The sequence below is a fragment of the Phacochoerus africanus genome, chromosome X (assembly GCF_016906955.1).
Source record: "Phacochoerus africanus isolate WHEZ1 chromosome X, ROS_Pafr_v1, whole genome shotgun sequence".
NCBI lineage: Eukaryota > Metazoa > Chordata > Mammalia > Artiodactyla > Suidae > Phacochoerus > Phacochoerus africanus.
The window spans coordinates 90,568,569-90,581,489 of NC_062560.1; the positions used below are offsets into that span (position 1 = coordinate 90,568,569).

Sequence of the window (12,921 nt, forward strand, 5' to 3'; positions counted from 1 at the left end):
ACTATTTATTCCTCAATAGTATTTATTCAGATTATCATCAGTCCACCATGATCTGTAAGCTGGCAGGAGACAAACTGAGACAACTGAGTTTTGGTTATTCATGTCTTTTCTCAGGGTACATATGTTTCTGGGTATGTTTGGGTTGTGCACATGAGTATACACACTTAAACATGCATAGAAAGAAACAATATGTTGGTCCATTACTTTCCATAAATGTAAGATTTACCTAAATTTCTTCCCATGACCCTCTCCTTTTTTCTTTCTATAATTTTCAATTTCATAACTTGAAATACCACTTCTGCATTGACCAAGCCCCAAAGAACATACTGATAATGAGAAATTTTTTATTCTTTTGTATCTCTCTCTTTTCCACTACCACTTCTACTATTCTAGTATAGGCCCTAATCACCTTATTCCTGAATGTTGATTACTCTCTGCCTTCCCAATTTTTCCTCTCATCCATCTCATCCATCTAGTCCCACTAATATATATATATACACCTCCTTGATCATGTCTCTCTGCTATTAAACAACCTAAATTCTTCACCATTTCTTATAGGATAAAACCCATAACCCTTAGCTAAATACTTCTACAGTCTGGTGCCAGCCCAGATTTATCTCCTAAACTTGTCTCCTACCATCTCCCTTACTCATACCTTCTACTCTAGCCAAACTGTGCCTTTGAGGTACATTGTGTGTCCCTGAAATTCTTTTGTTCATGTTAATCTTCTATACCTTTACAAATCCTATTTATCCTCTCCATATCACTGACTCTGTGAAAAGTCCATAGTAATTTCTCTAGCCTTAGAGTACATAGTGTACAATCACGTTTGACTGTAAAAACTGTACTCTGTGATATTTTGTATTATTTTATAATTTTATGTAGCTTTCCATCTATTTATGTATCATCTTGTCAGCAAGATTCTAAGCTCCATGAGGGCAGATATTGTCTCTCATTTATATTCATACCCCTGTTATCACCTAGGATACTTCAGCTCAGTGGACACTTCAGAGATGCTTTTGATTTTATAGGGTTGGTTCAAAAAGTCCTATATATCACAGGGAACTATATTCAATGTCCTATGATAAATCATAATGGAAAAGAATATTTAAAAAGAGTGTGTATATATGTATGCATAACTGAATCACTTTGGTGTACAGCAAAAATTAACACAACATTGTAAATTAACTATACTTCAATTTTAAAAAGTGTTGGTTTAAACCAAGTGGAAATAATAAGAACGAAATAAGTAAACATTTTAACAAAGGGAATATGAAAGCTAAAAAGGAGATTTTTGCTGAAAGAAATAGGAATAGTCTCAGTACTAATTACTATATTGCTTTTATTGTTTTCAAATATTAGAAAGAATACCTATAAAAGGTTGACAAATCATTAAAGAAATATTGAAAATATCCCTTTACTATTTTTCTGCTTAATGCTATAGATTACTATGTATTTCTTGCATTTTTGCCATGAGCATCTTGTTGAATTCTACAAAATAAGTTTTTAGAGTGATAACATCCCAAATTGTATTACAGGAATATCATTACTAAAGTGGAATTTATATTCTATGTCAAGTCATCTTTAGTAGGATTTAATGTGGATTCAATGTCTGCCTTCTTACATTCCTAAATTGTTGGCACCACAATAGACAGTCTTTATCAACCCCACCAAGTGCCTGAAAAAATGTCAGTCTTCATGTCTGAACATGTTATCATTGATTATCTTTCTCCTGACCTGGAAAAAATGTTTCAACATTGAGCACATCAGAGAGGGAAATAAGGACAACATGGAACACAGGCGAGCCACTTTACCTGAGACTCAGTGGATGACACTTTCTTATTGTATAAAGAAGCAGCTATTGGGCATGGGTGAGAGTAAGACTCGGAGAGCATGAGAGATGCATCCAAATTGTGTTCTCTCAGCCTGTTTTGATGACCTGATGGGTCTACTGAATCAACCTGAATCAACCTGCTATGTCGATTTAGCCAAACAGGTGGTAGACTATTTTACACCTCATTGAGTCAGCTAGTTGATGGGCTAAATTGATTGAAATCGATTAGTTGTTTTGGTGTATCATAGACAGGTCTAAATGTCGTCCTTGACCATGGGGTTTGAGGCTTATACAGCTGCATTTCCTAGCACAAAACTCCAAGATTTTAGCTGAGAACTGTAACACACTACAAAAGAGATAATAGGGAGTTGTCACCTAGTATACCTTGGCACTTAAGGAACTTGACATCCTCTTGAGCATTTTTATGTTATCAGGATGAACAGAAATTTTACGGTCCATAGAAGATAATTTTAATTGTTTGCAATTATATAATAATTAGGTTAAGCAGGGACGTGGATCCTAGGTACTCAATGGCACACAGGAAGACTCCTTTCACAAGTAAGCCATTTTGGATAACTATGTAGTTTTTAGATGCAACCACTGGAGGGTGTTTGATTTTAATCCTTCCTTCCTGAACGAGCAAATTCATGTTCTCTGAATTCCGATTTGCGAGTGTAACCTGCATAAGTTCTTAAAAAGGCCCTTTGACAATTTTTCTTTTCCATCAACATTTCAGAGCTGGCTGAGCAGTCACCATGTCACGATTAACGAGTTTTTCCTTGGCATTTTTAGCACGCATTCAGGAAGTCGATGAAGTATATGAATAATATACTTGATTTACACATGAATGACAGAGTAGAACATTTTGGACTTGGTGTATGTGTGTTATTAAAGAAGCTTCTGTGGTCTGTATTTTCAGCCATTGGTACAGATTTAACAGGTTATGCTATATAAATATAGACACATTCCTGCGGGGGGGGGGGCAGCTAGTTGCACTATTATAAGCTGTGTTTGTCCCTCACATCTCATTTAAAATATGTTGACCCAAAACCACTCCTTCCTCTAAGAACTAGCAATGGGGACTTTGCGGATTGTAAAAGCAGGCTCATAATATCATTCTTGATCTACTGTAATAATTTTCTATGAATCAAACTAATGAAGTCTAGGACATAAATCCATTCATGTTTAATGCCTTAGCTTTTGATGTATCCTCAGTTTCCTTTGTACACTCTCATGGTATTCCAATTCAACCTCATCAACACACAGATCTTTCCAACTCATACAATTTCGAAAGTACATGAATGAGTCTCCTCTCCCTCTCCCTCCTATGACCATGAGTTCTCAAAAAGCTTCAATATAAAGATGTCACTTTTCAAGGCGAGGTAAAAGTATCTGTACCCTTCTTACATACCCTACTAGGGAAGTATCCTTTGACCATCATGAACTAGCACAGATGGGAAGATTTAACACAAATATTTTTCCTAAATGCTAAAACTAAAAATCTTCAGATCTGGACATTATTTTCCTGGCAGTGAGCTACCTTTCCATTCTTAAGCCTGTGGCCAGGATCTTCCTTATGTTTTCCCAGGTTTGGTGCCTGAATGTGGCAAGAATTCCTACTTTCCAGTAAAAGTCTGGTCTGTCTCTTCCCAGGTTAGAAACATCTGCAGTAGAATAGCAAAAGCAATTTTGTTGCCAACAGGCATCTGAATGTCAGAAGTGACAGGCAACCAAAAGAAAGCCAGATAGAAAACACCCTACTCAAACTGCCTAGAGACACAAACTTGAGAAGTAGAGATTTTCTCACCCATGCAGCTGCTGGGATTGTGGTGTAAAGTACTCTACACAGAGCACATTGTGTTCATGGGGCCTAGTGGATCCTTTAGGAATGAACAGATGTGCTCTGAAGCTGACATGTGACCAACAGAACCCAGCTGTGCAGTTGAGATTCTGAGATTGGGGACATTTTTGGATGAGTACCATTTAGGCTTTTGAGCCCATCTTATCTCAGTGTTTCTGCAGAGATTAAAAAACATAAAATATAAAAGTTATTCAACTGGGCTGAGGGACACTGATCAGATGGAGAAAATAGCACTCTAAGACAAAAAGTAGAAACAACCCATTTCTGGGGATTTCGTATGCCTTTAAGAGAAAGCAAGCAAGGTGCTTAAAAGGGCACATGAAATACTTATTAACAATTATAAAATGAACTAGTTTGGCTAAGGCTCTACAAAAATCTATAGTTGTCTAAGTGGACAGTGAAAAGAAAACAAAAAGCAAAGGTTTCAGCTGTTTCCTCTTCCATTGATAGAAAGACTATGTGATCTTTCTATCTAGATCTCTATGGGAGTTATTCCTGCACTTATTGCACCAGAGAAAGCACTAGTGAGTGAAAAATACTATCAGGCACATGGTTGATCAGCCATGTATGTTGAAATTATATTATGAATTTGACCTCAAATATCAAATTGTCTTTACATTTGTTTTCATGCTCAATTTTCCCTGAGTTTCTATCATTCAAGTATGCTAGGTCTCCTTCAGTAATTTAAGGGGGAAATTATAATGTCTGATTACATTCTCACATTTGCTAGACTTTCCTCACTATTCTAATCTTCACTGCCTTTTTGCCATGTGATTGTGCTGACATTGAAATGAAAAATGACTGGAGAATACATCTGCTCTCAGATGATCCCCAGTCACTTCTGAAGTGGGGCATGCAAAAAACATTTTTGTACATGGGTCCGTAACTACTCATTGCCAATAGTTCCTCTAATTGCCGGACATATTGGACACCATTCAAGTAAATTGTCTTTGGGGAGTAATAAAATCCTTTTCCAGGCAATCTGATGTCTATGACCTAAAAAGTGTGAGGCAGGGGTGACATGCACAACCATGGAAATTTAACACATTGTGTACAATTTACTCACATGGAATAAAATTATATATGCCCACCATCCCCTTCATTTTAGAATCAAAAGAGAGGAAATTGTACCCAATATGCACAACAAAGTACTAAAGTCAATGGACTGAGGTTTCTCATCAAAGTTTGAGCTACAGGAAGAATTATTTGTGTAGTCAGGAAATCTACCTTTTGGGAGGTGCAATGAATAGACATCTTAAAAAAGAGAGAGAGAGTGAAAGTCCAGGATAAAATGGTCTTAAGTACCAAAGGAACCACAGAAAAGGCTATATAAGGAATAAGTTGTATTGTTCCATATTTATCGAGTACATTTATTGGAATTAGTTTTATCTACAGATTTCTAGTGCATGTGGTTAAGGAAAAAAGAGTAGGGGAAACACATTTTGCAGGCTCTCTTTTCCACTCTCCACCTTTCCCTCCTTTCAATATTCTCTGTGTTCCATTACCTCAGTAAAGAGGTAAAGAGGGAAGAGAACTAATTTGGAGATGTGGACAACATTCCAAAGTAGATTCTACTCACTATCATGATTCCCTCTCCACCCACTGGTGAAACCATATTACAAAAGTAAGGGATTACTTACCAGAAATATAGCTTCCAAAGTAAAAACTATAAATAAATATGGTTCCCTGAACTCACAAATTCTCAGCAAATCCATGTTAACTATTGATCAATTTATTTACCAGAATCAATTAGAAACCTTACATTAGTCAATAGAAAAAATCTTGCCAAAGAAATTAGCCCAGTGAGAGTGAATCAAAGACAAATATCATGTATCATTTACATGTGGAATATAATTAAAAATTACACAAAAGAACTTATTTACAAAATAGGAAAAAACTCACGGATTTCAAAACCAATATTTTGGTTACCATAGGTGAAACCGCTGGGGGGAGGGAGTAATTAGAAGGATGGGAATAATGTATACATACTACTATAAAAAATAGATGATTGACAAGAAGCTACTCTATAGCACAGGAAAGTCTACTAAATAGGTTGTAATAACCTATATGGAGAAAAGGATGGATATATTTATATGTATAACTGATCTGCTTTGCTGTATACCTGAAACTAATACAACATTTTAAGTCAACTATACTCCAATATTTTTTTTTATTAGCCCCGTGAACTTTGAGTTACTAAGCCAGTAACTTGGAGGAGGAGACAGGAAATATTCCTGTAGGGCAAGTAATATCACACTGTTTAGAAACCCCCTATTCCCCTCACACACACCTGGCTAAATAAAACAAAAGTTTGTAGCCTCAATCTCTGTGACGAGAACACAGACAGACTCTTACATCTGCTAGAGGCAGAATCAAGACCCAAAAGCTTTAGCAACATCAGGCAAGATAAAGAGTAAGGTCGTCAACCTACATAACTCTTTCAAAGATTAGCATTCAGCATAATTATTTTAAATGAAAATAGTATTTTCAGTGAGACTACATTATAAAGTGCCTCACTGTAAGTCTATATTTATATAATATATATATATAGAGAGAGAGAGAGAGAGAAAGAGAGCATGCACACTAAATAATACATTTTTTCTTTGATACATGGGAAGTCTGTTTTATTTTTGCTTGTTTCTCCACATCAGCCATTGGAGAGGATCCATCTCAATCACTGTCAGAGTTTGTCTTGATTTTAAGTTTTGACATACTGAACCCATAGGTTTAATAAATATCACTGTTAATTGCTATCAATTAACTAATATTCACTAAAATTAGTGCAGCATTATCAGTTTTGATGCATCTGGTCTAACTTTAATGGTTTATTGCATGTACATGGCTGTGGGTATAAATTCAGCTTCTATTATTTGAACCTGGCAAAGTAATAAATTATGCTTTTGTCTACAGGCTAAGTATTTGTTTTTTAACTTTTTTTTAATATGCTAACTGCCCTAATAATGATCCTGACATAAGTGCAAGTGCCAACACAAAAATAATTTACAAGTAGCAAATTGATCAGTTTGACAAATCAAATGGTTAGTAGGCAGTAGCAAGACCACATGGAAATTCATGAATAAGAGTGTTTTCCCCTGAGCTTCTGCCTGCATCTGCAGTAGATTTGGAGGCTGACATTTAGGAGTACAGAGTTCTTTTGGAAAAAGTATATATACCCCATTTGAAGCAAATTCTTAGGGCTGCAATTCTTCCTGCTTCTGTTTTATCACTTTATTTCTTCCTTCAGTTTACTTTTTTTGCTTTGTTACTAGATCGAATCCTACTTTTCTAAATACACTGGAATTTTAGTTTTTACAACTGCCCCTTTTTTTCTTTGCAAAGTCACAAAGATCACAAATAGATTAAGTGTAATTAGCTTTGTTTCATGGTTGATAATCTAGTGTGGTTTCACAGTCTTGTTTAGAGAAGCAAACGGCTGTCAGACACAACCTTCTTCAGATATTTTTCTGTCATCATAAGTTACTTCAAACCAAAAAATTTGAAAATAAATAACTTAATGACCTTTCATTTAAGGGATATTTTATATTATTATGTGGGAGAAAAAAAGAATCTTGTAAGGGATTCTTGCTACTCAGTTGCTAAATTGCTTGAACAAGTCAGGACAAGATTTAGCAAGTATTCATATGTGCTGGGGATTTAGGGATTTTTTTTTTGGAAAAACGTTTCCTTATTATATCTTCATGGTAAGAAACTTCTTAAATGGTTTCTGAAGGTTTCTAACATGTCTCCCTACAAAACCACAGCCCTACCATTGCAAGCACCACTGTCTGTCAGGGACTACACTAGCTCAGGACCAGTAATGTCTTAACTTGATACCTGTAATTCTTAGTTTATTTGGAAATTTTTCAAACCTAAACATCCTGATTGGCCTCTAATTCAGGGGTGGCAAATCTCTGTCAAAGTCCAGAGAGTAAATATTTTAGGCTTTGTGGGTCATATATGGTCTCTGTTGCATCATTCTTTTTTTAAAATCCTTTATAATTTTTTTCAAAAAACATTCTTAGCTCACAGAACATGCAGAAATGAAACATGGCCCTAATGGATCAGACCCAAATTCACAGTCACTGGATGCAGACATGCAACCCCAGGGTAAGGGGAAAATTATTTGGGGCACTTGCTGCATAGGAGCCAGCAGCAACTACCTGGCTAAAGATTAGCAAGTAAAAAATATGAACTCTACATGTTGAGTCTCTTGCTAATTTATTTATTATTGTCCATGAAGTCTATGTCCTTGTTTTTTTTCCCAAAGATAGAGAGACAGCAAGAAAAAGATTTAGGAAGGGAGGGAGAAAGGGGGAAAGGAGAAGTAGGCAAAAGAGGAAGGGAAATGAGGACAGGGAAAGGGAGAGAATGAAAAATCAAAGAGGGAGGAAAAGGGATGAGAGAGAGATGGAGAACAGGAAAAGAAAAAAAATGAAAGGAAGAAAGAGAGTAAACAAGTAGGCCAAAGAGGATGAGAAAAAGAGAAAAAAGAAAAAACATAGAAAGAAAAACATGGAGAATGAGCCAGAATATGGAAGCAAGGGCACAGTCTCTCCTTCTTTTCCTTAGAGGCACCTCCCCAGCTGCCTTCAAACACTGAGGTTGCTGCCCAGCCACTGATCACCATCCCAAAAAGTGAAATGTGGGCTTCACATCTGAAAACTTCCACTTGGTTTTTCACCAAGTGAAATGGAACACGAAATTCGGGGCCCAAGAAAATGGCTCATGTTTTCTTTGGGACACTTGGGCTGTGTCTACCCAGGGAAAATTTTGATGTACTGACTGACTCCAGTGCATATGATTAATGTATATATAGGGCAAACCAGGATAATTCAGACCTTTTTTTCTTCCAGAGCAGGTTTTCAGCCGGAATTATCTGGACGGTTGCCTCAACTCTCCAGTACACTCTGCCAGGATAAGCACAGCCAGTGTAGTATGCAGGAGACAGGGACCACTCCCTCTCTCCAAGGTTCCCTTCAATACCCACACCCTGTGTAGCTGAGTGTAGTGGAATCAGTCCTGACAGACATTCCTTCTGAGGGGAAATGCAAATTATATCTAATGAATCTCTAAGAAGCCCCCCTCCAGACCCTAAATTTTGCATTCTGCTCAGCTGTTACATGTCAAAATATAACAGACAGGTGAAGGGGGGAGAACCATATTAATGGGGAAAAAATTGTACCCTGTTCCCTTCCCTATTAGAGAAAGCCAAAGTCTATGACATCCCAATCAAATTAATTACTGTGTATGTGTATAGTTTCTCCTACTACTGTGGACACTTGTCATTTTCTTTCTTTAAGAACAGGTATGTATAGACATACCTTTTGGTTTTTTTAAAGTGTAGCTAAAAAGTAAATTAAGCCACATCCCAACACATAGAATGTGTTGTTCATAGAGGTATAGTTCATGTGACAAATGTGCTCCTGAAAAGGTTTGTACAGATCAATTTTTAAAAATTAAATGTAAAGCTGCAATTCATGAGTGAAGCATACTATTTGGAATAACCCCTCGGTAAAACATTTTGTAAAGAATTCTTCTGTAAAAATAACAATTAACTCATACATACCCTGGTAAAATTGTGTTTTCATAGACTTCTGCACTTATACCATGATTCTGGGTTGGGGTTTGTTTTGTTTGGAGGAAAGGTGAAAAGAATAATGGGAAAGATGCATGATAGTTTATTTTACTATATCTTACAGATCCAACTTCTAATGATGAAGCTTCCCACATAACTTCTTTCTTTTTGGGAGCAGAAAGAAAGGAAGAAAATGAAGAGTCAGAGCTGTTGATACATTGGGATAATATTTTTCCACTCTATTGAAACTTTCTACCTTCCCTTCCATTCTGTTTCACCAGTTCTCTAAATGGCAATTACAGAGTGATAACTTCTCTATTGCTCCTTGTGTGGTGTTTTGATTTCATTTTTTATTTTTTGCAGATTTCCATGCTGATTTCTTTCCTTGAATACGTAGTCTCTAAAACAAAGCACTTAAAATTCTTAATAGGCCCCCCTCCCCTTAGAAGTTGGCTTATCCCCTGAGATATAGTCTTTGTAACTACTGCATGAGAAAGTACTGAAATGTATTAAGTAAAAACCAAAACATCAGTAACAACAAATTGTTAAGTGGGCAGTTCTCTGTGTATCTCTCAAAATTTTCTTTTGTTTATCCATAGGGTATGTAGAAAGTTTGCTTTTTCACTTGTCAAAGTGTTCTTGCTGCTAAGTGGTAGAAATAAAACCCTGGAAAAGGGAGATCATCTGTTAAATATGCATCTGTAAAATAAGTTTCTCTTTTCAAGTGGCTTGTATCGGTCTGTTTGGTGGCTCCACACTATGTACCAGACGTGACTTCTTGGAAGCAGTCTGTAACCTTGGGCAGATTTGCAGTGACAAATGTTGCTATGCTTCTGTAAGCACTGCTTCTGCTAGAGGGCACTGTACATTAGACAAGGCCTTGTGCTCTGCTTAGTAAAGACAGCTCTCTGTTGCAGCACCTGTGTCCAAGACTCCATTTGTTAACACATGTGTGTGTTTCCCTTTTTGGAGGATAAGACTTTGGGAATCATGGTTGCAAAGGATCATTCCGTGGATAAACAAATCAAGAGTTAGTTGAGTGTTTTTTCTACTAGGAACAAGCCATAACTTACTCATGTCACTTTCAGAATTGCTCCACAAAGTAGAGCAAAGACTTACTTAGTTGATAGGCTCCTCCTCCTTTACTCTTCATTCCACACCATCTCCCATTTCCAACTCCACCCCCACTCATCCTCTGAACAAAGAGCAGCTGGTTCAAATTAAACTCATGGGCATGTGCGCATGCACGCACACACACCCACACACACACCCCACTTCCCTATCACTGGGTTTGAAGGGCAAAATGGAGAACCTAAGGTTGCAAATAATAGAAGATATTCTGAGAAACAAGCTATGATTTATAGAAGAGATTTTATACCATTTCTATCACAATTATCTTTGAAGTATAATATAAATAGTATATATGCATAGACCCCCACCACCTCTGCCACTTGTTTAGTAGTTAGAAGCTGAGGAAAAAGCAAACCAAATCCATAAATACAGAGACCTTCATTAAAAGGCCTGATTTCTCTTTTCATCAACCCTTTAATTTCTTGTTCACTTAGAGTACTAGCCTGGAAGCCCGCCTTGAATTAAATGGTTAAGTAAATAAAAATAACTGAAATACACCAAAGCTCTGAAGAAGTCAGAGTTTGTATTAGCTAACAGAATACTGTAAGCAATGATGAGGGGAAAGAAAATAAGAGTTTAATTTTTAAGGAAATTAGCTTTCTAAGTGTGTAATACAAGAAAAGAAAATGTGATGTACCTTAGAGAAAGACTGGATCTTTGCTATACTAGAGTGCAAACCTAATGCTTTAAAGACTGGATGTCTTTGTTTTACTCTTTCTCTCTTTCTGTGATTTGTAGCCTACATTGAAGATCTCACAAGATGTGTTGAGCAAAGCAGAAGACTTATTATCGTGCTAACTCCAGACTATATTCTCAGACGAGGATGGAGTATTTTTGAATTGGAAAGCAGACTCCATAATATGCTAGTCAGTGGAGAAATCAAAGTGATTTTGATTGAATGTACAGAATTAAAAGGGAAGGTGAATTGCCAGGAAGTGGAATCACTAAAGCGCAGCATCAAACTTCTGTCCTTGATCAAGTGGAAGGGACCCAAAAGCAGCAAATTAAATTCTAAATTTTGGAAGCACTTAGTATATGAAATGCCCATCAAGAAAAAAGAAATGCTTTCTCGGTGCCATGTTCTGGACTCTGCAGAACAAGGACTCTTTGGAGAACTCCAGCCTATTCCCTCTATTGCCATGACCAGTACCTCGGCCTCTCTGGTGTCATCTCAAGCTGATCTCCCAGATTTCCACCATTCAGATTCGTTGCAAATGAGGCACTGTTGCAGAGGTTATAAACACGAAATGCCAACCACTACCTTGCCAGTACCTTCCTTAGGCAACCACCACACTTACTGTAACCTGCCTCTGACACTACTCAATGGACAGCTACCCATTAATAATGCCCTGAAAGATACCCAGGAATTTCATAGGAACAGTTCCCTGCCACCTTTATCATCCAAAGAGCTTAGCTTCACCAGTGATATTTGGTAGTGGAAAATCTGAAGTCCTCTGAACAGCTATGTGAGCATACAAAATTTCTGCTATACTAAGTAAAAAGTACACCTAATAACACTGAGGTGCTGAAAAGTTGTTCAAAGAAAAAGGCACAGAAATCACTTTTCTATCTAAATTTTTTGTTTATATTTCCAGAGTAGTGGGGGGATAGAAGGACCTGATTTTATAGTATAGTACCTTGTTCCAATGTACAGTTTTGATTTCTTCCCTAAAAGAAAAAAAAATTAATTCTATTGATTTAGAGTAGGTTTTCTGATACCACTTAGACTGCAAGTTTGTAGGTAAGTTATCTTCCTTATATTTATGAATATTTCAGCTTTTCCATGGTATTTGAAATAAGGAAAACTTAAAGACTTTAGTTGAATTTGAAAATTCTGAATGAAGTTTAAGGGAAAAAGAGAATTTCTATAGAATTACTGAAAATCAGGAATCATCAAGAAAGAAGTGCTGGTGCACGCCAATTGGAAGATTGTAGAGGAAGATCGGTTAAGAAAAAAAATGTGATTGAAATGTTTAGAACTTCAACATAATGGACAACTTCTGTATACTAAAGCAACAGCTCATAATTACAGCTTTTAGTTTTATTAGGTAAGCATATCTTCTGTAGGCAAACTGGTAGGTAAGTCAACAATGTGCATTTCTTAAGCAAATGAATAGATAGGTTATTAGTTCTTTTAGGATGATGCTGAACAAACATTATGGCTTTTTAGCCTATTAACAAAAGTTTTAGCAATTTGAAAATGCATTTTAAGTTATGAATTTTATTGTTTGCTAACAAATTCACATTTGGATTTTTGTTCCAAATGATCTCTTGACCTGCTATAAGATTTATATGAAGACGCTCACATCTTCCTACTTTTTTTTCAACATCATTGGAGTTGGAATTTAAATAAATATTTACTGCAAATGTCAGCAGTAGAAAAGAAGTGCAACAACAATATTACAGATGAAGTGCTGAATGATTCACGTTTACTAGTGGTAGAACAGCAATTGAAGTGATTCTCATCTGAAATGTAGTTGTGAAACAGACTATTCTGTATATACACAGTATCTACTTGGC

At 36.5% G+C, this 12,921-nt stretch overlaps 1 protein-coding gene across 1 annotated transcript in view; it reads left to right on the forward strand.

Annotated features, from left to right (window-relative positions):
- Window positions 1-12,721, forward strand: part of IL1RAPL2 (interleukin 1 receptor accessory protein like 2) — a 284,838-nt gene extending 272,117 nt beyond the window's left edge. The window contains exon 6 of the mRNA XM_047765637.1: window positions 11,140-12,721. Within this exon, the coding sequence (XP_047621593.1) occupies window positions 11,140-11,837 (698 nt within the window). The 3' untranslated portion in view covers window positions 11,838-12,721. The remainder of the gene's footprint in view (window positions 1-11,139) is intronic.
- The last annotated feature ends 200 nt before the right edge of the window (window positions 12,722-12,921 follow it).